At 43.3% G+C, this 27,705-nt stretch overlaps 2 protein-coding genes across 2 annotated transcripts in view; both read left to right on the top strand.

The window, feature by feature from the left end:
* LOC137380766 (band 4.1-like protein 4B) overlaps nucleotides 1–1,949 on the top strand; it is an 83,318-nt gene extending 81,369 nt beyond the window's left edge. Inside the window, exon 8 of the mRNA XM_068053096.1 lies at nucleotides 1,862–1,949. Coding sequence (XP_067909197.1) covers nucleotides 1,862–1,949 — 88 coding nt within the window. The remainder of the gene's footprint in view (nucleotides 1–1,861) is intronic.
* Nucleotides 1,950–2,067: 118 nt separating this feature from the next.
* LOC137380761 (band 4.1-like protein 4B) overlaps nucleotides 2,068–27,705 on the top strand; it is a 45,766-nt gene continuing 20,128 nt past the window's right edge. Inside the window, exons 1-4 of the mRNA XM_068053082.1 lie at nucleotides 2,068–2,135; nucleotides 2,760–2,883; nucleotides 8,266–8,343; nucleotides 14,887–14,934. Of these exons, the coding sequence (XP_067909183.1) occupies nucleotides 2,068–2,135; nucleotides 2,760–2,883; nucleotides 8,266–8,343; nucleotides 14,887–14,934 (318 nt within the window). The remainder of the gene's footprint in view (nucleotides 2,136–2,759; nucleotides 2,884–8,265; nucleotides 8,344–14,886; nucleotides 14,935–27,705) is intronic.

Genomic DNA, 27,705 nt, shown 5'->3' with positions numbered 1-27,705 from the left:
CTTTAGATGATGTATGCTACTGTGTGCCAATTTTGGAGGGAGTGAATGTTTAAGGTGGTGGATGGGGAGCTGATCAAGTTGGCTGCTTTGACCTGGATGGTGTTGAGCTTCTTGAGTGTTGAGTGTTGTTGGGGCTGCACTGATACAGGCAAGTGGAGAGAATTCCATCACACTCTTGGCTTGTGCCTTGTAGATGGGAGAGGGGCTTTGGGAATCAGATGAGTTACTCACCACAGAATACCCAGTCTCTGATGTGCTCTTATAATGACAGTATTTATGTGGCTACTCCAGTTAAATTTCTGGTCAATCGTGACCCCCAGAATGTTGATTTTGGGAGATTCAGCGATGGTATTCCTCTGTTGAATGTCAAGAAGAGTTGGTTAGATTCTCTCTTGTTGGAGGTGATCATTACCTGGCACTTGTATGATGCAAATGTTACTTGCCACTTAAAAGCCCAAGCCTGACTGTTACCCAGGGCTTGCTGCGTGTGAGCACATGTTTCATGATCTAAGAAGTTGCAAATGGAACTCAACACTCTGCGATGATCAGTGAATGTCCCCATTTCTAAACTTATGATTAAGGGAAGCAACTGAAGATGGTTGGGCCTAGGACACTACCCTGAGGAGCTCCTGTAGCAATGTCCTGGGGCTGAGATGATTTGGCCTCCAACAACAACAACAACCATCTTCCTTTGACAAGTAGGAGAAAGAAACTTTAAGAATGTAAAGTTCTACTACTGAAGATTTGATTTGATGAATAAGGGTAGAACATTCAAACCTAGAGTTTAGCAACACCCTCCCCCCACCACCGATGCATCACTGTCATTTCTAAGAGTCAGCAGAAGCGTCCACCCTCAAACGGTAGGTGCATTTAAATCCGGCATAATGACTTGGTGATATCATATGTCTTATTTTTCATAATTTCTTCTCCATTAACACTCAATGCCAATAATACTCGAATAAAACAGTACTCCAACATGCACAGCACTGCAGAGAAGGGGAAATTGATTTAAAGAATCATGTTATGAGTGCTTCCATTTTTAAAAAGTTCTTTTTGAGGACTTGGGTTTTAAAATTGCAAAGACTTCCATAGATGCTAGAACTTTCTTTTTTTCAAAAGAAAAGAGGTCATCAGAAGGTCTTTTGGACTGAGCTTGGTTTGAAAACAAACAATTACTGGAAGAATCAAGGAGTGCTAAAAACAAGCCCTAACTGGAAGTCTTCAGATAATTACCCAGCAGGGTTTTTTTTTTTGACTTGGGGAAAGATGTTTACAGAGAGTGACAGGTCAAGATATAGGGGTCAGGAGGCTTGACTCATGACATTGTTTTTGGTTTCACTTTGGACAGGGAGTTGGGATATGGACAATGGTTTGAAAAGGCATTTGGAGAAAACTTGCCAAGGGAGCAAACCCCAACTCAGCTTGTTCCATCTCTTTTTTTTTTAAAAACTGCCTGCTTTTCCATCTCTTTAAGAAGCGCTGAGAAGCAAGTGAAAGAAATGGCCTGAAACCCCTGTTGCTGCATTTTTCCTGGGAAGCCTCTCCAAACTGATCTTCAACGTCACCTGACAAGAACTGTTACAGGAAGATCCCAGTGACTGCCTTTATGTGTATTTGGGACACCAAACCAAACCAAAGGATATCTGACATCTTTCCATATCTTCTCTTTTTACCTCAAGGACTATCACGTATTTGGTCAAAGTATTCTTTTTGTCTTTTGTTTTTGTGATTAACGTGTGTGTGTGTGTGCGTCTAAGGTAAAAAGAGAACTTTTATATTTCACTCTGTGTGTTAATGCTTTGCTTCATTACTGGTTAAGACTTGTTCTATAATAAACTGATAATTTTGTTGTTTATTACAGAAACCTGGTTGGTGTATTTTATTCTCGGATAAAAGAGTATGTGATTGACCTTATCGATAACTGGGAAAAATTTAAATATATGTTATGACCTGTGGAGAAGTGGAACTAGAAAACCAGCGCACTCCTCCCACCTCAATCGTAACAATCATTATAGACGGATTCATAGAAAACTTATTTCTGAGCTAATTTTGAGAGCATGTATAGCCATGTGGAAGCAATTGGCTGTGAACAGATGTATAAGGCAAATTACTGATCTGTTGTTTTCTGGAGCAAGGTGTGTGAAACAAGGCTGAGAAGCAGAAGGAATTATGTTGCTATTTCTCTGCTTATTCTTCATCTGGCACATCTAAAGGGAGGTGGAGAATGGATTGCTGAGCAGCAGGGTTTATTTGACATTCAGGAGACGTAGGAGAGGAAACCTGAATGTTTCATGTTCTTTTTAAAAAGTTCTTTTAAACATTATAAGAGGCTGGTTTTCCAAACAGGTGTGGTGCTCCAATGTACTCTCACCTACTTTTCTTAGGGGGTGGGGGGTGCTGCAGCTAAATTCTGTAAATATTGCCATGTTCATCCCTGATGAAGTTTGATGGCAGGCTATAATTCACAGCACTAAAAGGTAATCCTGGCATATTGTTTGATTTCTCAGTAGAGAATTACATCATTTCTTACTGTGCTATTCATGTATAACCGCGATTATGTAGTACTTGCAACCCAAATTAAATTGCTTTCCATGTATATCTTCTTGTGAAGGTAGCTGTCTGGAGGCTGAATTTAAAAGTTACAGTCAGTTGTAAAGGCTGATTCTTAGTGAATTACATAGTTCCATATTTCTGCAAATTGTGGTGTCTTTTCTGATGGTAAATGAATGTGTTTATAGTAATTTTTTTTTGTCTGACAGTAATCACAGTGATGAGGATGACCTGCCTCCTGCCTTAGCTGCAGCCACTCGGAGCAGCCCTCCCCCAATCAATAAACAGCCCAATTCTGATGTTCAGCAGTTACAGTATCCTACCTGCATCAAGGTACAGACATTGTTTTGAAAAGGCTGTTGTGTCAAAATAATCTACTGTAAAAGCAACAAAATAGGCTTGTTAAGTATGTTAAGTTATTACTGTAATGTGAACTGAAATGTAATGTTATCCTCTGTCATACTTTAATTGCAACCTTGGCTTGAAAATTTAAGAGTGATGAGAAAGAACTTGCATTTATATAGCATCATTTACATCTTAAGGATACCCCTAAGGGCTTCATAGCCAATTAATTATTTTGAAGTGTAGTTACTGTTATTGTGTAAGAAAACTAGGCAGACAATTTGTACACAGAAAGGACCCACAATTAGTAATGAACCAAATAAATTTGTTGAACTACTTTGCAGCTGTTAATTGGTGTGGCACCAAGAGAACTCCCTTGCTCATCAAGAAATGTTCTATGATGTTTATGTCCACTTCAACAGGCAGACATGGTTTCCGTTTAATGTCTCATCCAAAAAACACCTTCAACAGTGCAGCACTCCCATAGTACTAGACTGAGATGTCAGCCTAGGTTATATGCTCAAATCTTAACTTTCTGATTCAGAGATGCAAGCAGTATCCCTGAGCCAAGACTTCTTAAACCGGTTACTGGCAGCTGTGCTACACAAGGAAAATATGTATGAATTCACAATTGGCATATACCCAACAGTGTGGAAAATTGCCCAGGTATGACCTGTACACAAAAAGCAGAACAAATTCAACCCAGACAATTACCGCCCCATCAGTCTACTCTCGATTGTCAGCAAGTGACGGAAGATGTCGTCGACAGTGCTATCAAGTGGCACTTACTCAGCAATAACCTGCTCATTGACACTCAGTTTGGCTTCCGTCAGGGCCACTCAGCTCCTGACCTCATTACAGCCTTGGTCCAAACGTGGACAAAAGAGCTGAACTCCAGAGGTGAGGTGAGAGTGACTGTCCTTGACATCAAGGAAGCATTTGACCAAGTATGGCATCAAGGAGCCCTAGCAAAACTGGAGTCAATGGGAATCAGGGGGGAAACTCTCCACTGGTTTGGAGTCATACCTAGCACAAAGGAAGATGGTTGTGGTTGTTGGAGGCCAGTCATTCTGTCCCAGGACATCACTGCAGGAGTTCCTCAGGGTAGTGTCCTAGGCCTAACCACCTTCAGCAGCTTCATCAATGACCTTCCTTCCATCATAAGGTCAGAAGTGGGAATGTTTGCTGATGATTGCACAATGTTCAGCACCACTCATGACTCCTCAGATACTGAAGCAGTCCGTGTCTGCATGCAGCAAGACCTGGACAACATCCAGGCTTGGGCTGATAAGTGGCAAGTAACATTTGTGCCACACAAGTGCCAGGCAATGACCATCTCCAACAAGAGAGAATCTAACCATCTCCCCTTGACATTCAGTGGCATTACCATCGCTGAATCCCCCGCTATCAATATCCTGGGGGTTACCATTGACCAGAAACAACTGGACCAGCCATATAAGTACTGTGACTACGAGAGCAGGTCAGAGGCTGGGAATTCTGCAGTGAGTAACTTACCTTCTGACTCCCCAAAGCCTGTCCACCATTGACGAGGCACAAGTCAGGAGTGTGATGGAATACTCTCCACTTGCCTGGATGAGTGTAGTTCCAACAACACTCAAGAAGCTCGACACCATCCAGGACAAAGCAGCTCACTTGATTGGCACCTCATCCACCACTTTCAACAATCACTCCTTCCAGCACCGACGCAGTGGCAGCGGTGTATATATAAGATACACTGCAGCAACTCGCCAAGGCTGCTTTGACAGCACCTTCCAAACCCGCAACCTCTACCACCTAGAAGGACAAGGGCAGCGGATGCATGGGAACACCGCCATCTGCAAGTTCTCCTCCAAGCCACACACCAACCTTACATGGAACTATATCGTCGTTCCTTCACTGTGGCTGGGTCAAAACTCTGGAACTCCCTTCTAGATAGCACTGTGAAAGTACCTACACCACATGGACTTCAGCGGTTCAAGAAGGCAGCTCATCACCACCTTGTTAAGGGCAATTAGGGATGGGCAATAAATGCTGGCCTAGCCAGTGAATCCCACATCCCATGAAAAACGTTACTGTAAAGTATGTATATTCAGTATCCTGATTTCTTATCCTAGCTACTGACTATTTCGATAATCAAACACCTGGGGTTTCTTATCTCATTGTAACCAATGCCAGAGCATAAGGTAAGTATTTAATTACCAAGCAGTAATTTAAAAAAACAAATTTTTCACTTTATTTTGAGGTGGGGGGAAGGAGGGTTGAATTTTTATCTTTTTAAGTTGAAGAATATCAGCATTAGGAAGAGGAACAACTTTCCACTTTATTTACCCACTGCTAGCAAGTGTATATTAAGTGTTTAATAAAGTTTCTTCTACTCTTTCCCTTTAAGGAAATTCCCTTGCGGGAATTAACCCGCAAGGACAGGGGGGTTAGAACGGATCGAAAGGTTTAAAAAAAATTCTCAGACTACCCGAACCCACCCACTTAGACTTTTAATGGAGGCGGGTGCAGAGCCAGGCAACTAATCCGCCCTTAGGAGGTGGGTCAATTACTGAAATCTTTTGAGGAGGTTGCATGCCTCCATTTTTACTGGTTATTTATTATTAACACATGAAAGTCAGGATTCTGCAGCCTCCTGAATTCCAGCAGGTAAAAGGAGGTGAGAAAGGCCGAATCCTTGAGCTAAGGGCTTTTACTGCACTGCTTCTGGGCCAGAAGGAGCAGGAGTGTTTCCCCAGGCCCAATAAGTTAACCGCCATGTGACTGGAACCCGTGATCAGCTAAGCCCCCACTCTCAGTAACGTCTTTCTGATTTGCCTCCACCTCCCCGGCAATGTCTGATTCAGCCCCCTCAATATCTGACTCCCCCTGCAATCTCAGATCTGCCATCCACTCCCCAGTTGCTTTTCTGCCGGATAGTCGGCCAGCTTATCAATCTGACTGGCAGTCAGGCAGGAAATCTATTGAAAAATGTGAAAGACATCCTGCAGTTAATTTCCATTTTTCCATGTTACTTGTCTTAAATTGATCCTCCCCGCTCTCTTCCCGGTCCCGAGAAAATGTCAGGGTCCTTCATTAAATAGAACTTTGTTCCAAGAGGGGAGACTTATGCTTTTTTTTTTAACATGACCATACATTGTGCTTTGCATGTGTCAAACCTTTTGTTTACAAGCACTTTTTTTCTTATTAACAATGGTCCTTAACCCAGGTGTTCTCAACCAGGGGTTGAAGACAAGGGTTCAAGGGGTCCACCAAAAATAATTATATGATATAGATCCTCATTTGTAAATTGAAAGTCCTATCTATGAGTCCCAGAATCAGTTACGCTGTGACTTCATCTCTCCCCAGCTACAGCAAGTGTCTTTTTCTTTAAAACATTTACCAAACTATACAGTTCCCTCAGTGATCTATCTCCAAATACCAGAAATATCCTCAGGAAAGCTGTTCCAATTGTTTTTGATACTCTAACACAAACCTTTCCCTGTTTTCTCTCTCACCGCCCCCCCCCCCCCCCCTCCCCACCCAACACTACATTGACAATTTTCTATAAATTTATCATAGCCCATCCACTTCTGCTTTTAAAAACGGATAAGAGTTGGATTAGTTGCATCCACTCTAAAACTTGATTTTAAAATGCACCTGTTTTTATCAGTCATTTTCTTTGGGAAGGAAATGTGCACATGCTCCTCCTTCCTTCATTCATTCATTCATTCATTCATTCATACATACAGCTCGCTGCTGACCATTTCCACACTTTTCATCTCTGTGTTCAGCAATCCTTGATCACAAGTTTCATTTTTTTATCACTGCTGACTTTTTCTTGTTTGCTTTTATTTGTCAATTGGTTTTAGTTCTTATTTCCCTAACCAGCTCCTTTTTTTTTATATCAGATTTCTCCTGTCTACTGCCTGTAGTTTTCTGAGCCCTGAGAAAACTGGCTGGCCAGCATTAAATTTAAATCAGGCTCCCAACTGCACTTTGGAAGCCTGATTTGAATATTATAATGAAGTGTCGCACCATGCAACCTGTCTCCATAAAAATGGAGACAGGCGTGTAAGCGGCTGGTTGCGGTTGCATTAAGTCATTTTGAATATTTAACCCTCGAAACTAACTCACCCGGCAGGGAGTTAATATCAATCCCTTAATCTTCCAGCTCCACTCAAAATGGAGCTGGGAATTTGCTGTACCTTTGCTTTACCTTCACACCCGCAGTGACTTAAGAATGCTTCAATAAATTTTAATTAAAATTAATGAGCCTTTTCATTAAATACTGGATTACACTTGCCAGTTTCTCACCATTTAAAATAAAATGTTGATACTCAGAGGGACCAGGGTGTCCTTGTACATGTATCACAGAAAGCTAACACGCAGGTACAGCAAGCAATTAGGAAAGTAAATGATATGTTATCCTGTACTACAAAGATATTAGACTGTAGGAGTGAAGAAGTCTTACTGCAGTTGTGTAGGGCCTTGGTGAGACCACACCTGGAGTAGTGTACAGTTTTGGTCACTTTACCTAAGGAAGGATGTACTCACCTTGGAAGAAGTGCAATAAAGTTTATTAGACTGATTCCTGGGATCAGGGGATTGTCCTGTGAGGAGTGATTGAGTAGATTGGGACTATATTCTTTGGAATTCAGAGGAATGAGAGGTGATCTCATTGAAACGTATAAAATTCTTAAAGGGCTTGATAAAGTAGATGTGGGGCGGATATTTCCCCTGGCTGGGAAGTCTAGAACCAGGGGTCACAATCTCAGAATAAGGGATCGGCCATTTAGGACTGAAATGAGAAATTTCTTCACTCAAAGGGTTGTGAATCTTTTGGAACTCTTTACCCACCAAAATACGGTCCCTTCTGAGGGGTGTGATGTGGATCACAATGTCCAGATGAGGAGGACTGTGTGTTGTTGAATATATTCAAGACACAGATCTGTACATTTTTCAGTAATAAGGGAATTAAGGACTATGAGGATAATGCGGGAAGGTGGAATTGAGGTAGAAGATCAGCCATGATCGTATTGAATGGTGGATCAGGCTCGAAGGCCAAATGGCCTACTCCTGCTCCTATTTCTTATGTCCTTATGTATACTTAAAATAACTTTCTGCCGTCCTGTTTGTACATGTATATGAATCAGATATCAGGTCTCTAACTTTTCTGAAAACTGATGCACACTGGGATATGACTTCATGTATGATGGTTGTCCTCTGGCAATTAGCTGAAGTGGCTATTCTTCATGTGTGATCTCGAAGTGAGTGTGAGGTTGATAGGAAACATTGCAGTCATGCATGATATGCAGTGCCTCCTTTATTCTACCTGTGAACTTTCTAGTTCTTTTACTAAACCTCATTTTTATAACTTTTGTCATTTTACAGAATAGTTTGGAAGAAGACCACACAGAGTTGGCTGCTCCAGGAGATCTACTGATGGACTTCACTGAAGCTACTCCTCTGGTTTGTGTTCAGTGTCTGGCATTTTAAATTATTCAGTTTATTCACTATTATACTGATTACAATATGTTTCCAGTTAATATAAATCCTAAAAGTAGCTGCTGGTTGCAATTACTGATTGCCCTTAGAAATAATATTTCGCCTTACTCTGAGTAAGCATGCTTTTTAATATTTGCGCAGTGTTCCCCACTATTTATTGACTTTCCTCTCATGATGGTGCATGCTGACATACAGTTTACCAAGAAGAAGCAATCAAAGTACATTTCCAGCAGTGGTCACTGGATAGTGCTCAGGAGCTGGACCCATAACTAACTTCCTCCTTTAACCCTCCCCTAAAAATCCCACTGATGCGAAGTCCAACTGTCGCATCTCTCCTCTGGTTGAATCTGAGTTTGATTAATTCAGCACTGACCAGGAATTGAATCTGGAACCTACCTGGCCTGTATTGCTCAGTGCTGCACTAAGTGGAAGGTTTAGCCACATCTCACCTTTTTGAAAAATGGAGTGTTACTACCTGTGCTCCTTCACAAAAATCAAAATGTTAACTTAAAATCCTTTTACATTTTGCTGTTTGTGTTTATTTTTAAATATTGTGTTTAAAGAATAAATAGAAATTATAGAATTGGACAGATTGCTTTGGAAGAGCTCCTGACGTCGATAGTACGAGGGTGCTTCAACCATGTGTTAGTCCAGTTTTTCATTTTGACAAGGGAAATGCTCCTTTTTAAAAACAAAAGTTTTACTTTCTCTTTTTTCATTTGAATCTTTTCCTGCTACACACCATGCAAATGCAAGATGGTGAGTGAGATACCTATCTTTTATTTTCCACTAATTTTATTCAGAAATCAACTTCTCGCAGGCATGTGGGAGAGATTAGGATTGCCTCTCAATCTGATCCCTCTCAGTTGGGTGAGGGAATCTGGGACACAACACAGTTTACCATTCCATGGTCCTGTGATTTGATGCTGCGCTGCCTACTGGAATTCAGCAACTGGCCATGCAAAAATTAAAAAAACTTAGAATGTGCAAAGGGAAATCGAACACTGGCAGATGCCGTTAGATGCCCTGCCACAGCAAATTATGGGCCATTATTTCAGTATAATGTCAATCAATATGCCATGTTTATATTAGCAGACCACTTCCTGTTGCTCCCGTTGTCTTAAAAATCATTGCATTTACCCTTCATTGCACGGCAGTTTCTATCACAAGCCGATTCACTTGAAAATAGCTTAACAACTTGAGCTGTTTTGTCACTAGTGACAAAAACCTATGGTATGTTCAGGTTTTTCTTGAGTCTGCCCTAGATATGCCCTCAGGTTCAGTGGTATATTTGCTGCTGTAAGCATCTTACTTTATGGGAGTTGACTCACACTGCCCTATATCTATTAATGCGTGTCTGGCAAGCAGCTATGCATTTTTGTTCCACATGGTGGCACAGGTTGAAACCACTTCTCTTGTTAATGCATGCAATCTTTAATTTATATTAAGAGTTTGTCACAAACTTCAGAGATGGTATTGGCCGAAACCTAAAAATATAAAAGCGCTATCAGCAAGTTGTTAAAATGCACCATAATTCTTTGCATTCTTTGCCTTTTAAAAAGAGCACTTTTTACCTCTGTGTTCAACTTTGTGGTAAGTACTCTGAAGAAAGGCATTAATTGTTTGGCAAGCTGTGATGTTGAAAAAGTTAAAAGATGCAGCACATTTTTTTTTACTCGTTCATGGGATGTAGGCATCGCTGGCTAGGCCAGCATTTATTGTCCTTCCCTAATTGCCATTGAGAAGGTGGTGGTGAGCTGCTTTCTTGAACTGCTGCGGTCCTTGGGGTGTAGGTACACCAACAGTGCTGTTAGGAAGGGAGTTCCAGGATTTTGACCCAGCATCAGTGAAGGAATGGCAATATAGTTCCAGGTCAGGATGGTGTGTGGCTTGGAGAGGAACTTGCAGGTGGTGGTGTTCCCATGCATCTGCTGCCCTTGTCCTTCTAGGCAGCAATGGTCGCAGATTTGGTAGGTGCTGTTCGAAAGAGTGTTGGTGAGTTGCTGCAGTCCATCTTGTAGATGGTACACACAGATGCCACTGTGCACATTTTGAGGAAGGCTTGATGACAGCAGTTTGAAGTAGAACTGACAGAAGAATGGGAAAAGTTTTTTTCTCAGCAAATATTGGCCCCTGGAGAGCTAATTAATCAGCTATGAGCTGGGTAAAGGTAGTAATCATTTATTAACAGTTTGTTAGTGGGATCTCCCATGATGTTATTTCTGCTAAGTCAGAGGATATGTTGTGTTATAAAGACAAGAGGCTAATACTATTAAAGTATGTGCTGGTAAGGTGTGTGTAACTTGGTGTGTCCTTTTAATCCGACAAGGGCTGATTGCTGTTCCTTATTGAGATCAATTCAAGGCTAAAAGCAGACCATCTAAATTAGAAGTCAATAAGAAATTACTTGTTTCTTTCTCAATATTTATGCATTTTTAAGTGAGGTCATGGATTTGAATTTCATTTTCAGGATATGGGCATCACTGGAAAGACTGGCATGCATTGCCTAACCCTAGCTACCCCGAGAAGATGGTGGTGGGCCTTCTTCCTGAACTGATAAAGGCATACCAGTTTGATACAACTGAACAGCTTCAGGGCCACTTAAGAGGGAAGTTAAAATTCAACCACATCATGTGGGATTGTTGTCAGGCCAGACTGGTTAAGGACAGCAGGTTTCCTTCGCAAGAGGAAATTAGTGAACCCATCCAGGGTTCTCAAACTACCACAATGGAACTTTAACTAATTTTTTTCTTGATTACTAGTCCATTAATATAAGTATTCGATTAGCGTACACAATTGGCCCATAGAAATGTGTGAAGGGAAGGATTTTTTTATTATTCATTCATGGGATGTGGGCATCGCTGGCTCGGCAAGGATTTATTGCCCATCCCTAATTGCCCTTGAGAAGGTGGTGGTGAGCTGCCGCCTTGAACCGCTGCAGTGCTTGGGGCGTAGGTATACCCACAGTGCGGTCAGGAAGGGAGTTCCAGGATTTTGACCCAACGACAATGAAGGAAGGCGATATAGTTCCAAGTCAGAATGGTGTGTGGCTTGGAGGGGAATTTGCAGGTGGTGGTGTTCCCATGCATCTGCTGTCCTTGTCCTCCTAGGTGGTGGATATCACGAGTTTGGAACTTGCTGCCGAAGGATCCTTGGTGAGTGGTTGCAGTGCATCTTGTAGATGGTACACACTGCTGCCACTGTGTGTTGGTGGTGAATGGGGTGCCAGTCAAGCGGGCTGCTTTGTCCTGGATGGTGTCGAGCTTCTTGAGTGTTGGAGCTGCACCGATCCAGGCAAGTCCATCACGCTCCTGACTTGTGCCTTGTAGATGGTGGACAGGCTTTGGGGAGACAGGAGGTGAGTTACCCGCCACAGAACTCCCAGCCTCTGATCGGCTCTTGTAGCCACAGCATTTATGTGGCTGGTTCAGTTATGTGTCTGGTCAATGGTAACCCCAGAATGTTGTTAGTGGGGGATTCAGCGATGGTAATACCACTGAACGTCAAGGGGAAATGATTAGCTTCTCTCTTGTTTGAGATGGTCATTGCCCGGCACTTGTGTGGCGTGAATGTTACTATCAGCCCAAGCCTGAATGTTGTCCAGGTCTTGCTGTATCTGGACACAGGATTTGAGGGGTCGCAAATGATGCTGAACATTGTGCAATCATCAGCGAACATCCCCACTTCTGAACATATGATGGAGGAAAGATCATTGATGAAACAGCAGAAGATGGTTGGGCCTAGGACACTAACCTGAGGAACTCCTGCAGTGATGTCAATCTTCTCAGTTCCAGGACCTCCAAAAACCACAGCCATCTTCCTTTGTACTAGGTATGATTCCAAGCAGTGGAGAGTTTTCCCCCAATTCCCACTGACTCCAATTTTGCTAGAACTCCTTGATGCCATACTCAATCAAATGCTGCCTTGATGTCAAGGCAGAATCCAAATTGAGCGTCAGTGAGCAGGTTATTGCTGAGTAAGTGCCACTTGATAGCACTTTCAACAATCCCTTCCATCACTTTACTGATGATCGAGAGTAGACTGATAGGACAGTAATTGGCCGGGTTGGATTTGTCTTGCTTTTTGTGCACAGGACATACCTGGGCAATTTTCCACATTGCTGGGTAGATGCCAGTATTGTAGCTGTACTGGAACAGCTTGGCTAGGGGTGGGCTAGTTCTGGAGCACAAGTCTTCAGTATTATTGCCAGAATGTTGTCAGGGCCTTTAGCCTTTGCAGTGTCCAGTGCCTTCAGTCATTTCTTGATATCACATGGAGTGAGTCGGATTGGCTGAGGACTGGCATCTGTGATGCTGGGGACCTCAGGAGAAGGCCGAGATGGATCATCCACTCAGCACTTCTGACTGAAGATTGTTGCAAATGCTTCAACTTGTCGTTTGCACTAATGCACTGGGCTCCCCCATTGTTGAGGATGGGGATATTTGTGGAGCCTCCTCCTCCTGTCAGTTGTTTTATTGTCCACCAACATTAATGACTGGATATGGCAGGACTGCAGAGCTTAGATATGATACGTTGGTTGTGGGATCACTTATCCCTGTCTATTGCATGCTGCTTCCACTGTTTTGCATGCAAGTAGTCCTGTGTTGTAAGTTCACCAGGCTGACACCTCATTTTTGAGGTATGCCTGGTACTGCTCCTAGCAAGCCCTCCTGCAGTCCTCATTGAACCAGGGTTGGTCCCCCAGCTTGATGATAATGGTAGAGTGGGTTTGACATGCATCAGAATTTTTCTTTAGGTTAATTAAGAGTTGGACAATGCCTTTCTGTAATCTGAACGATAATGGCATGATACAGAAACTTTGTCTTTGTTTAAATAAGCAGTGGCCTTGGGTGTCTATTTTGCAGTCTCCCGAGATCTGGAATGCACTGCTTGAAAGGGTGCTCGAAGCAGATTCAATATTAACTTTCAAGAGGGAATTGGATAAATACTTGAAAAGGAAAAATTTGCAGAGCCATGGAGAAGGAGCAGAGGAATAGGACTAATTGGATAGTGTTATGAATGAGGCGGGAGGAGTACACTGTTTATTCCAGTTCCACTTCACCACGGGTCACAACATATATTTACATTTTTTTCCCACCTATGGATACAGTCAATCATAGACTCTCTTTTTATCCCTGAATAAAACACACCAACCAGGTTTCATTCATAAACAACAAAATTATCAGTTTATTATAAAACGTCTTAACCAGTAATGAAATAAAGCATAAACACAGATTGAAATATTAAAGTTCCCTTTTTACCTTAGGCACTCACACATACATACTCCATTTAACTGGAAAAATAAAGGGATTTTTGTTTTTAGAGCTCTATTACAGACCACAAAAAAAACACTTGGGCTGAATACTTGCTGATTCTTGAAGAAACAGCAGATGAGATATGTCGTGTTCCAAAACTGGTAGACAGTCTGGCCTTTGAGTACACATAGGTCACTGGGATCTTTTTAGAACAATTCTTTTCAGGTGGCATTGAGAACTAATTTAGCAGGCTTTTTGTTTCAAAGACAGGAGACGAGATGAGTTGACACTGTCTACTTCTCAGGGTCTTTTAGAGAGATGCTGGAGAGCTGAGCTGAGTTGGGATCTTCCCTCCTTCCATGGGAGTTCTCTTCTCTCCTTGGAAGTTCTCTCCCTTTTTATACAGTTCAACTCTAACTCAAAACCGACAACAGGAGGTCAACCTTTTGACCTCCATCAATCTTGACCTGCCACTTCTTTGTAAACAACTTCTCCTGGTGTCCAAAGTTCTCTGTTGTTTATTGAGCTGGAAGTCAGGTGGTTTCCCGGAAAAGCTTGTTTTGTTGCTGGAAGTTAAGTAGTTTCCCGGAAAGGTTTGTTTTCCTCACAAGACCTCTCAGTGCCCCTTTTTAAAAAACATTTCCAGGGACCATTTTTTCAAAGTCAACTGGCCTTTACATGACTCCCTTTGAAAACCTTCAAGTTTAACATTTCTTCAATCTTTCAAAAATCAATCCTCAAAAAATATATTTAAGAAAACACAGAAGCACTTTTGTAACAATAACTCGTTCAAAGAAGTGGCACAGGCATGATTAGTGAATGTTCTGAGCCTCTTCTGATAGTTTTCCAAATATGAATTACAAGTCTTGATTTGGCTGGTTTGTTAAGTACTGGCGCAGAGGGAGGTAAGAATTTGAGGTGAACTGTTGCAGTACTCATTAAACCAAGAACAGCAATAATGGTACCTATGGGTGTGAGCTAAGTTATCTATCCCGACCTATAAGGAAACAACATTGGAGCATAGGGGAATAAAAATAATAAATAAATTACGGAATATTTATATTTTAAAAATCTCATTCACTCGTTATTTCTTACCAGTTCAATTGTAAGGACGCAATAGGAATTAAAAGGGATTTGTGTGGAATTTACTTCTGTCAATGTTTTAAATTCACTATACCAATGCTATTGAGTCTGTAACTGCAGCACTAACCTTGTTTGTTATGATGTTTTTGAGTTTTCTATTATTTTGCAGATAAAGACTGTACCAGCCCATCCTTTTTCACCTGTCGCACAATTTCCAGTAAGTACCTTGCAATCAAAACGTTTTGCAGACTTGGTAAGTTTTTTTTAAAAATAGAGTCAGCAAATATTGTATTGAATATTCTGGGATATATTTGTAGTGTGCTTTATCATCTTTAGTCATAACTTCTGCCAGCAAGTGTATCCAGGTGTTATTTGATAAATCGTAAAAGAGCTCAATACGTTAATACCAGCATACAAACATACAAATTAGGAACAGAAGTAGACCATTTGGCCCCTCTAACCTGCTCTGCCATTCAATAAGATCATGGCTGATCTGTGTGTCTCAAATTCCACACTTCCATCTACCCCTGATAACCTTTGATTCCCTTGCCTAACCAGAATCTATCTACCCCCGCCTTAAAATTATTCAATGACCCTACCTCCACCACCTTCTGAGGCAGAGAGTTCCAAAGTTGCACAACCCTCTGAGAGAAGAATTTCTCCTCATCTCTGACCTAAAAGGGGTGACTCCTAATTTTAAAACAGTGCCCCTTAGCTCTGGACTCCCCCACAAGAGGAAACATCCTTTCCACATCCACCCTGTCAATACCGTTTGGATCCCATATACTTCAATCAAGTTTCCCCTCGCTGTTCTGAACTCCAGTGAAAACAAGCCCAGTCTGTCCAACCTTTCCTCATAAGACAACCCACTCATTCCAGTTATCAATCTAGTAAACCTCCTCTGAACCGCCTCCAAGCATTCACATCCTTCCTTAAATAAGGAGACCAAAACTGCACACAGTATTCGAGATGTGGTCTCACCAATGCCCTGTATAACTGAAGCATAACATCCTTTAATTTCAATTCCTCTCATAATAAAGGATAGCATTCCATTAGCTTTCTTTATTACTTGCTGTGCCTGCATACTAACTTTCTGTGACTCATACACGAGAACACCTAGATCCCTCTGCACCTCGGAGTTCTGCAGTCATTCTCCATTTAAGTAATACTCTACGTTTTTATTTTTCCTGACAAAGTGAACAACTTCACATTTTCCCACATTATACTTCATCTGCCAGATTTTTGCCCACTCACTCAACCTATCTATATCAATTTGCAAGCTGCTTATGTCTTCTTCACAACATACTTTCCTACCTATCTTTGTGTCATCTGCAAATTTAGCTACCATGCCATTGCTCCCCTCATCTAAGTCATTGATATAAATTGTAAAACGTTGAGTCCTCAGCACAGACTCCTGCGGGACTCCACTCTTCACATCCTGCCAATCAGAAAAGGACCCATTTATGCATACTCTCTGTTTTCTGCCAGCCAATCAATCTTCTATCCATGCTACATTTTGGAAAGATGTAAAGGTATCAGGGTTTTATTTTTTATTTTATTTAGCGATACAGCACTGAAACAGGCCCTTCGGCCCACCGAGTCTGTGCCGACCATCAACCACACATTTATACTAATCCTACACTAATTCCATATTCCTACCACATCCCCACTGTCCCTATCTTTCCCTAGCACCTACCTATACTGGGGGCAATTTATAATGGCCAATTTACCCATCAACCTGCAAGTCTTTGGCATGTGGGTGGAAACCGGAGCACCCGGAGGAAACCCATGCAGACACAGGGAGAACTTGCAAACTCCACACATGCAGTACCCAGAATTGAACCCAGGTCGCTGGAGCTGTGAGGCTGCGGTGCTAACCACTGCGCCACTGTGCCGCCCTGGGTTGTAATGGTGGGTGATTTTAACTTCCCCTATATTGACAGGGTCTCACTTAGTGCTAGGGGCTTGGATGGGGCAGAATTTATAAGGAGCATCCAGGAGGGCTTCTTGAAACAATATATAGATAGTCCAACTAGGGATGGGGCTGTACTGGTCCTGGTATTGGGGAATGAGCCCGGCCAGCTGGTCGAAGTTTCAGTAGGGGAGCATTTCGGGAACAGTGACCATAATTCCATAAGTTTTAAGGTACTTGTGGATAAGGATAAGAGTAGTCCTCGGGTGAAGGTGCTAAATTGGGGGAAGGCTAATTATAACAATATTAGGCAGGAACTGAAGAATTTAGATTGGGGGCGGCTGTTTGAGGGTAAATCAACATCTGACATGTGGGAGTCTTTCAAACGTCAGTTGATTACAATCCAGGACCGGCATGTTCCTGTGAGGATGAAGGATACGTTTGGCAAGTTTTGGGAACCTTGGATAACGCGGGATATTGTGAGCCTAGTCAAAAAGAAAAAGGAAGCATTCGTAAGGGTTAGAAGGCTGGGAACAGACGAAGCCCTTGAGGAATATAAAGAAAGTAGGAAGCAAGGGGTCAGGAGGACTAAAAGGTGTCATAAAAAGTCATTGGCAAACAGGATTAAGGAGAATCCCAAGGCTTTTTATATGTATATAAAGAGCAAGAGGGTAGCCAGGGAAAGGGTTGGCCCACTCAAGGACAGAGGAGGGAATCTATGCGTGGAGCCAGAGGAAATGGGCGAGGTACTAAAAGAGTACTTTGCATCAGTATTCACCAAAGAGAAGGACTTGGTGGATGATGAGTCTAGGGAAGGGAGTGTAGATAGTCCCAGTCATCTCATTATCAAAAAGGAGGAGGTGTTGGGTGTCTTGCAAAGCATTAAGGTAGATAAATCCCCAGGGCCTGATGGAATCTATCCCAGAATACTGAGGGAGGCAAGGGAAGAAATTGCTGGGGCCTTGACAGAAATCTTTGCATCCTCATTGGCTACAGGTGAGGTCCCAGAGGACTGGAGAATAGCCAATGTTGTTCCTTTGTTTAAGAAGGGTAGCAAGGATAATCCAGGAAATTATAGGCCGGTGAGCCTTACATCGGTGGTAGGGAAATTATTAGAGAGGATTCTTCGGGACAGGATTTACTCCCATTTGGAAACAAATGAACTTATTAGCGAGAGGCAGCATGGTTTTGTGAAGGGGAGGTTGTGTCTCACTAATTTGATTGAGTTTTTTGAGGAAGTGACAAAGATGATTGATGAAGGAAGGGCAGTGGATGTTATCTATATGGACTTCAGTAAAGCCTTTGACAAGGTCCCTCATGGCAGACTGGTACAAAAGGTGAAGTCACACGGGATCAGAGGTGAGCTGGCAAGATGGATACAGAACTGGCTCAGTCATAGAAGACAGAGGGTAGCAGTGGAAGGGTGCTTTTCTGAATGGAGGGATGTGACTAGTGGTGTTCCGCAGGGATCAGTGCTGGGACCTTTGCTCTTTGTAGTATATATAAATGATTTGGAGGAAAATGTAGCTGGTCTGATTAGTAAGTTTGCAGACAACACAAAGGTTGGTGGAGTTGCGGACAGTGATGAGGATTGTCAGAGGATACAGCAGGATATAGATTGGTTGGAGACTTTGGCGGAGAAATGGCAGATGGAGTTTAATCCGGACAAATGTGAGATAATGCATTTTGGAAGGTCTAATGCAGGTGGGAAGTATACAGTAAATGGCAGAGCCCTTAGGAGTATTGACAGGCAGAAAGATCTGGGCATACAGGTCCACAGGTCACTGAAAGTGGCAACGCAGGTGGATAAGGTAGTCAAGAGGCATACGGCATGCTTGCCTTCATCAGTCGGGGCATAGAGTATAAAAATTGGCAAGTCATGCTGCAGCTGTACAGAACTTTAGTTAGGACACACTTAGAATATTGCGTGCAATTCTGGTTGCCACACAGAAGGACGTGGAGGCTTTGGAGAGGGTACAGAAGAGGTTTACCAGGATGTTGCCTGGTCTGGAGGGCATTAGCTATGAGGAGAGGTTGGATAAACTCGGATTGTTTTCACTGGAACGACGGAGGTGGAGGGGCGACATGATAGAGGTTTACAAAGTTATGAGAGGCATGGACAGAGTGGATAGTCAGAAACTTTTTCCCAGGGTGGAAGAGTCAGTTCCTAGGGGGCATAGGTTTAAGGCGCGAGGGGCAAAGTTTAGAGGGGATGTGCGAGGCAAGTTCTTTGCACAGAGGGTGGTGAGTGCCTGGAACTTGCTGCCGGGGGAGGTGGTGGAAGCAGGTACGATAGCGACGTTTAAGAGGCATCTTGACAAATACATGAATAGGATGGGAATAGAGGGATACGGTCCCCGGAAGTGCAGAAGGTTTTAGTTTAGGCAGGCACCAAGATCGGCGCAGGCTTGGAGGGCCGAATGGCCTGTTCCTGTGCTGTACTGTTCTTTGTTCTTTGTACTTGATGGGCCGAATGGCCTCCTTCTACGCTGTAACAATTCTGTGACGTTACTCACTACACCATGAGCTCCTACTTTGAGCAATAACCTTTTGTGTGGCACCTTGTCAAATGCCTTCTTTGTTTCCTAGCAACATAACTTGTCGTGTCTATAAATATACTTCTGTACAGCAGTTCTAATTTCTGTCAGTGTGAAGCTCGCACTATTAGATTTTATTTGTTATTTGTCAATTTCTCATAGCATTTCACACAGTGAATGAAGATGAACTGTAGTCCTGAGGTGAAATGGGCTTAGACAGGGGAAGCAGTAGGTGGAAGGAAGAATGGTGATGAGAGGGAGAAGGTGTGGTGTGGGTGAAACAGGCAGGAGAGTTGGGAGAGCAAACATTTTTCCTAGTAGCTTTGAAGAGCTGTTCGGAAGTCTGATTGAATTATTAAAATATAGGGAGCACAGAGCAACCAAATAATGGTCCTACGCATGGAGATAGAAAAGGGACATCGAGGTTCCTGGAAACAAACTCAGAAGTGTCAAAAAAGCAGAGACAGGGACTTCAGAATGGGTAAAGTACAGATTTAAGAAGAAAAGCGGGTGCTTAACTTATTTACCTTTACCAAGATGGCTGATGCACTGTAACTTAAGAAATTAAAACACTGCTCTGCAGAGCTACTCGGTGGCCTAAGTGGAAGTGCGGACAAGTTTAACCAAGCTTCATAATGGCAACAATTGCAGCATCATAGGGGGTTAAATTGGTTAGCAGCCAAAAATGGGCACCGGGATGTGTGCGTGATTGGTTGGCATCCTTCCATCTAAGAAAGATGATGGACATGCAGCGTACAATCCATGTGTGTCTTCTCGTGGTACACCTTTGCTGATGGTTGTGAAGGCTAGCCCTTGAGAGGCAGATTCTGCCACAAGTACCGCACGTGAAGCTGCCAAGGGACACTGTGAGTTGTTGTTTTTGACGTTGGCGCCTGTTGCCAAACTGCTATCGCAACTGGTCGTCGGTGTCTCGCCATTTCCGTCTTTCGTCAGCTCGTGATTCCCAGGTGCGATAGTTGACATTTAGGGCCTTCAAGTCACACTCGCAAGCTTTGGGCTTCGCACTGGTCATCTGGCCCCAGCTATCTCACTATACTTCTTTGGGTATGCGACCATCTTCCACCCTGTGGACGTGTCCAATCCACCGAAGCCACCTCTGTTTGATTAGTGCCAACACATTTGGGTGCTCTGCCTTTGAGAGGGCTGCTGCATTTGTGATTTTGTCCTGCCCATAATGTGCCATAAACAGCAAAGATGAAAAATATTGAGCTTCTTTCCTGGTAGCCATAAGTTGCCCATGTTTCACAGCCATACAGCAAGGTGCTGAGAACACAGGCCTTATAAACCATCAGCTTGGACCTAGGGGTCACCTTGGTGTTATCCCATGCACGTTTTGCAAGTTGGCCAAAGGTGTTAGCTGTTTTCTCTGTGCATGTATCAAGCTCTGCATCAAGGGACAGATTGTATGTCACTTTGGACCCAAGATAGCTGAATATGCTAACCACTTCCAGTGGGGTGTTATTTAGAGTGATCAGGGTGAAGATGGAACACCTTGTCCCATGATCACAGTTTTCTTGATGCTTATAGTCAAGGAGAATAAGTTACAGGCATAGGAGAGACAGTCCATGAGTCTTTGTAGCTGAGTTCCACGTGATTAAACCACACCCATTCAGTGTAATGCAGGCAGCACGCCAACTTCATGCTGCCTGCTCATTATCATGTTTACTGCGTGCAGCCAGTGCTCACTGTGCTGTTCATTGGATGCACATGTCAGCAGGGAGCCCAATATTGTGAATGCCTAGCAGCGCTTAAAGCTAGCATGCACAACTTAAAGTCACCCTACACCTCTTAAAGGGGGGGATGCATTGTGACTGGAATGGATGCAGGGAGTCATTCTACAAATGACCTGGGAAAGAGTGTAGACCAGCTGACCATGAGAGTATGCACCCAAGTTTTCAGACGCTATGCTGGAGGACTTGGTTGAAGAGGTGGAAATGAGGAGAGATGTCCTGTTTCCTCAGAGAGGCAGCGTTCAGAAAGCAGAGGCAAATAATAGCTGTAGAGGTCAATGCCAGGGGTATAGCTTTGCCTTGGTCCAAACATGGACAAAAGAGCTGAACTCAGGGGGTGAGGTGAGAGTGATTGCCCTTAATATCAAGGCTGCATTTGACCGAGTGTGGCATCAAGGAGCCCTAGCAAAATTGAAGTCAATGGGATTCAGGGGGTTGTTGAAAGCCAATCATCTCAGCCCAAGGACATTGCTGCCAGAATTCCTCAGGGTAGTGTGCCAGGCCCATCCACCTTCAGCTGCTTTATCAGTGATCTTCCCTTCATCATAAGGTCAGAAGTTTGGATGTTCGCTGATGATTGTACAATGTTCAGTACTATTCGCGACTCCTCAGACACTGAAGTAATCTGTGTCCATATGCGGCAAGCCCTAGGCAACATTCAGGCTTGGGCTGATAAGTGGTAAGTAACATTCACACAACACAAGTTCCAAGCAATAACAATTTCCAACAAGAGAGAATCTAACCATCTCCCCATGACATTCAACCATATTACCATTGCTGAATCCCTCCTGTCAACATCCTGGGGGTTACCATTGACCAGAAACTGAACTGGGCCAGCCACATAAATGGTGGCTACAAGAGCAGATCAGAGGTTTGGAATTCTCTGGTGAGTAACCCACCTCCTGACTCCCCAAAGCCTGTCGACCATCTACAAGGCACAAGTCAGGAGCATGATGTAGTACTTTCCACTTGCCTGGATGAGTGTGGCTCCAACAATACTCAAGAAACTCAACACCATCCAGGACAAAGCATCCCGATTGATTGCCATCCCATCCACCACCTTAAACATATACTCCCTCCACCACTGACACAGAGTGGCAGCAGTGTGTACCATCTACAAGATACACTGCAGCAACTCACCAAGACTCCTTTGACAGCACCTTCCAAACCTGTGACCTCTACCACCTAGAAGGATAAGGGCAGCAGACGCGTGGGAACACCACCACCTGCAAGTTCCCCTCCAACCCACACACTATCCTGACTTGGAAATACATTGCCGTTCCTTCACTGTTGCTGGATCAAAATCCAGGACTCCCTCCTTAACAGCACTGTAGATGCACCTGCATCAGATGGACTGCAGGAGTTCAAGAAGGCAGTTCACCACCGCCTTCTCAAAGGCAGTTAGGGCTGGGAAACAAATTCTGGGCTTGCCAGCGACATCCACATCCCATGAAACGAAAAAAAGTTCCAAGAACATGGATGCAGTGCAGTAAGAAGTTTAATGATCTCACACAAGTGGTCATCAAGGTCAGTGAATGTATCTTCAAATGCTATATCCTACAAACTGCACTGCTAGGCTCAACCACAGATAAATTCACCATACACTGCTCACTCACCTACCAACAATCTCCATCAATCAGGATTCATACCTAATATTCATATGTTTCACCTCACACAGTTAGAACTGCTGCAAGCATCAAACCCACATCTCACAGCTTGCACCCACCAACAACTATTCAACCATGACAGCCACATCACCCAAAAATATTATATGTTAGCCACTGACAAGCTTCTCTCTCTCTTGCAGGATGAGGTGGTGCACAACTGGAGGCAACAGGAGCTAGCCAGAGGGGTACAGGTGGACTTGCACGTTCTAACCTTCTAACTCCCATGGTGCAGGCCCATGCAGAGGCCATGGCCGCTGACAGGGCTGAAGCCTCTGAAGATATGGGTATCCACATACCTAATCCTCCTTCTCTCATCCCACTTCTCCCTCATCTCACAATCTCTTCTGACTGACAAGCTGCTGATGCTGAAATTAAGCATGCATTTCTTACTTTCTCCTCTCCCCTTACCACAACCTCACCCTTGTGCCTTTTTCTTTTCAGACATCCAAGAACGGCAACCTTCCAGGCAGTGGAGAAAGAGCAAAAAGTGAAAATGAAGACACATTGTCACTCAATTTCATGGTCATAGCCACCAGCTCAGATACTGACATTGCATGTAATTTAGAAGATAGGATAAAAGTAGGATCTGCACATGGTAAGATGCTGGCAAAAGTGCGCTACAGCCAGGAAATGAGGAAAGGCTAGTGCTGATGCTAGCTTGCTGGAGGAGAAGATTGCACACTAGTTCTGCAGCAGAGAACTCAACTGATAACTGTGATGGACCAGGCATTGCTTAATTAGGAGCCAGTGGAGGGCAGTGAGCACAAGGGTGATGGGTGAACGGGACTTGGAGCGAGTTAGGACAGACAGCAGTTTTGGATGACCTCAAGTTTACGGAGGGAGGCTGGCCATTGGAATAATCAAGTTTAAAGGTAACAAAGGTGTGGATGAGAGTTATAGCAACTGATGAGCTGAGGAAGGGGGGAATTTGGATGATGTTACAGAGGTGAGAACAGGTGGTCTGGATATGTGGTCAGAAGCTCATCTTGGGGTCAAATATAATACCAAGATTGCGAACACTCTGGTTTAACCTCAGAGTTTCCAGGGAGAGAAGGATGGAATTGATGGCTAGGGAATGGAGTTTGTGGGAGGGACTGAAAACAGTGGCTTCCCAATATTTCCGATTTTCCAGTACTGGATGTCAGACAAACTGTGTGACAATTCAGAGACAGTGAAGGGGTCGAGAGAGTTGCTGGTGAGGTAGAGCTGGGTGTTGTCAGGGTACATATGGAAACTGATGCCATGTTTTAGTGTAATGTTGACAAGGAACACCATAGAGATGAGAAATAGGAGGGGACCAAGGATAGATTCGCAGGGGATACCAGAGGAAATGCTGAGGGAGCGGGAAGAGAAGCCATTTCAGGTGATTTTCTGGCTGCGACTGGATAGATGAGAATGGAACCAGGTGAGTGCAGTTCCACCCAGCTGGATAATTATGGAGCGGCATTGAAGGAGGATAGTGTGGTCAACCATGTCAAAGACTGCAGGCAGGTCAAGAAGCTGGTAGTTTGCAAGGACAGAAGGGTCATAGAATGATTACAACACAGGAAGAGGCCATTTGGCCAGTCATGTGCATGCTGACTCTCTGTAAGAGAAACTCAGCTAGTCCCGCTTCCCAGCTTTTTTCCCATAGCCCTGCACATTTTGTTCTCTTCAGGAACTTATCCAATTCACTTTTCAAAGCCATGATTGAATCTGCCTCCATAACACGCATTCCAGATGTTAACCGCTCGCTGTGTAAAAAAGTTTTTTCTCATGTCGTCTTTTGTTCTTTTGCCATTCACCTTGGAGCGATGTCCTCTGGTTCTTGACCCTTCCACCAATGGAAAAGTTTCTCTCTATCTACTCCGTGTAGACTCCTCAAAATTTTGAACACCTCTATCAATATCTCCTCTCAACCCTCTCTAAGAACAGCCCCAGCTTCTCCAATCTATTCATGTAACTGAAGTCCCTCATCCCTGGAATCATTCTCCTAACTCTTTTCTGAACCCTCTCTAATGCCTTCACATCCTTGCTAAAGTGTTGTGTCCAAAATTGGACACAATACTCCAGTTGAGGTTGAACCAGTATCTTATAAAGCTTCACCATAACTTCCTTGCTTTTATACTGTATGCCTCTATTTAGAAAGCCCAAGATCCCATATGCCTTATTAACTGCTTTCTCGAATTGCCCTGACACCTTCAACGATTTGTGTGTATATACCTCCAGGTTCCTCTGCTCCTGCACCTCCTGTACAGTTGTATCCTTTTATTTTATATTGCCTTTCCTCTTTCTTCCTACCAAAATGTATCACTTCACACGTATGTGCATTCAATTTCATCTGCCACGTGTCTGCCCATTCCACCAGCCTGTCTAGGTCCTCTTGAAGTCTATCACTATCCTCCTCACAGTTCATAATACTTCAAAGTTTTGTGTCATATGCAAACTTTGTAATTGTGCCCTGTACATTCAAGTCTATGAGATTAATATAGATCAAGAAAAACAGTGGTCCCATTATGACCCCTGGGGAACCCCACTATATACCGATGTGCAGTCCGAAAAAAATCATTCACCATTACTCTCTTTCCTATCACTCAGCCAACTTTGTATCTGTGCTGCCACTGTTCCTTTTATTCCATGGGCTTCAGCTTTGCTGACAAGCCTGCTATGTGGCTCTTTTATCACATGCTTTTTGAAAGTCCATTTACATCGTATCAATTGCATTACCCTCATCAGCCCTCTCTGTTATCTCATCAAAAAACTCAATCAAATTAGTTAAACATAATTTGCCTTTAACAAATCTATGTCGGCTTTCCTTAATTAATCCACATTTGTCCAAGTAGCTGTTAATTTTGTCCCCGGTTATTGTTTCTAAAAGCTTTCCCACCACCAAGATTAAACTGACTGGTCTGTAGTTGCTGGGCTTATCCTTACACCCTTTTCTGAACAAGGATGTAACATATGCAATTTTCCAGTCCTCTGGCACTACCCCTGTATCTAAGGAGGATTATGGCCAGTACCTCTGCAATTTCCACCCGACTTCTCTCAATATCCTCGGATGCATCTAATCCAGTCCCAGTGACTTATCAACTTTTAAGTACAGCCAACCTTTCTAATACCTCCTATTTATCAATTTTTTTAGCCCATCCAGTATCTCAACTATGTCCTCTTTCATTATGACTTTGGCAGCATCTTCTTCCTTGGGAAAGGCAGATGCAAAGTATTCATTTCATCCCTCAGCCATGCCCTCTACCTCCATGCAAAAATCCCCATTTTGGTCTCTAATCAGCTCATTCTTTCTTTTACTATTTATTTGCCTATAGAAGACTTTTGGATTCCCTTTTATGTTAGCTGGCAGTCTCGTCTCATGCTCTTTTTATTCATCTCTTTTTTTCAGTTTTTCATTTCCCCTCTGAACTTTCTATATTCAGCTTGGTTCTCACTTCTGTTGTTCACCTGACATATGGCATACCTTTTCTCTGCTTTATAGAGTCATAGAAAGATACAGCACTGAAACAGGCCCTTTGACCCACCGAGTCTGTGCCCACCATCAACCACCCATTTATACTAATCCTACATTAATCCCATTACCCTCTCACATCCCCACCTTCCCTCAATTCTCCTACCACCTACCTACACTAGGGGCAATTTACAATGGCCAATTTACCTATCAACCCGCAAGTCTTTGGCACATGGGAGGAAACCGGAGCACCTAGAGGAAACCCACACAGTCACAGGGAGAACTTGCAAACTCCGCACAGGCAGTACCCGGAACCGAACCCGGGTTGTTGGAGCTGTGAGTCTGCGGTGCTAGCCACTGTGCCGCCCATATCTTGTTTTACTATCTTGTTATCTGGTTTTCTATCTTTTTCGTCGTCTGGGAGTTCTGGCTTTGGTCGTCTTACCTTTCCCTCTCGTGGGAATGTGCCTCAATTGTACCCGAATTGTCTCTTCTTTAAAGGCAACTCATTGTTCCATTACAGTTTTGACAGCCAATCTTTGATGCCAATTTACCTGAGTCAAAACTGCTCTCATTCCATTGAAATTGGCCCTTCTCCAATTAATTATTTTTCCTCTGGATTGTTCCTTATCCTTTTCCATAGCTAGCCTGAATGTTATGATATTCTGATCACTGTCCCCTAAACGTTCCTTAGCTGACACTTGAACCACTTGACCCCCCCTCATTCATCAGAACCAGATCCAGCAAGGCCTCCTTCCTCATTGGACTGGAAACTTATTGATCAAGAAAATTATCCTGAACACACTTCAGAAACTCTTCCCCTCTTTGCCCTTTACACCATAACTACCACAGCCTATATTTGGATAATTCAAGTTCCCCATTATGGCTACTCTATAGTTTTTACACCTCTCTGTAATTTCCTTGCAAATTTATTCTTCTATATCTTTCCCACTAGGTGATCTGTAGAACACACCCAGTAGTGTAATGGTACCTTGGTTGTTTCTTAGCTCTAACCAAATTGATTCTGTCCTTGACCCCTCTAGGACATCCTCTCTCTCCAGCACTGTAATATTCTTAATCAAAACTGGCACCTCTCCTCCTTTCTTCCCTTCCCTATCTTTCCTGAGCAACTTGTATCCGAGAATATTTGGTACCCAGTCCTGTCCTTTTTTGAGCCATGTTGCCGTTATTGCCATAGCATCATATTCCTAGGTGGTTATCTGCACCTGCAGCTCATTAACTTTATTTACCACACTTCATGCATTCATGTACATGCACAACAAACCTAATTTAGCCTTTATTGCATTCCCTCTCACTATGACCCCACCTAATGTCTAACTATTACTTACAGTAGTGCTATCTGTCTCTACCAATTCTTTGTGCACCTTGTTTTTCCGCTCATGTTACCTCATGGTTCCCATTCCCCCTGCCAACAGCACAAGCAAACTGCCCTGCAAGGGCATTGGTCTTTGCTGTGTTCAAGTGCAACCCATCTGGCCTGTATAGGGCCCATCTCTCCCAGAACCAGTCCCAATGTCTCAGGAAACTAAAACCCTCCCTCCTGCACCATCTCTCCAGCCACACATTCACCTGCTGTATTCTCCTATTTCTATACTCACTAGCACATAGCACCGGGAGTAATCCAGAGGTTACTAACTTTGAGGTCCTAGCTCCCTAAAATC

Source organism: Heterodontus francisci, chromosome 2 (genome assembly GCF_036365525.1).
Source record: "Heterodontus francisci isolate sHetFra1 chromosome 2, sHetFra1.hap1, whole genome shotgun sequence".
In the NCBI taxonomy this organism is placed as follows: domain Eukaryota; kingdom Metazoa; phylum Chordata; class Chondrichthyes; order Heterodontiformes; family Heterodontidae; genus Heterodontus; species Heterodontus francisci.
Note: the sequence above shows the minus strand (reverse complement) of the source record. Positions and strands in the feature narration are given on the sequence as shown.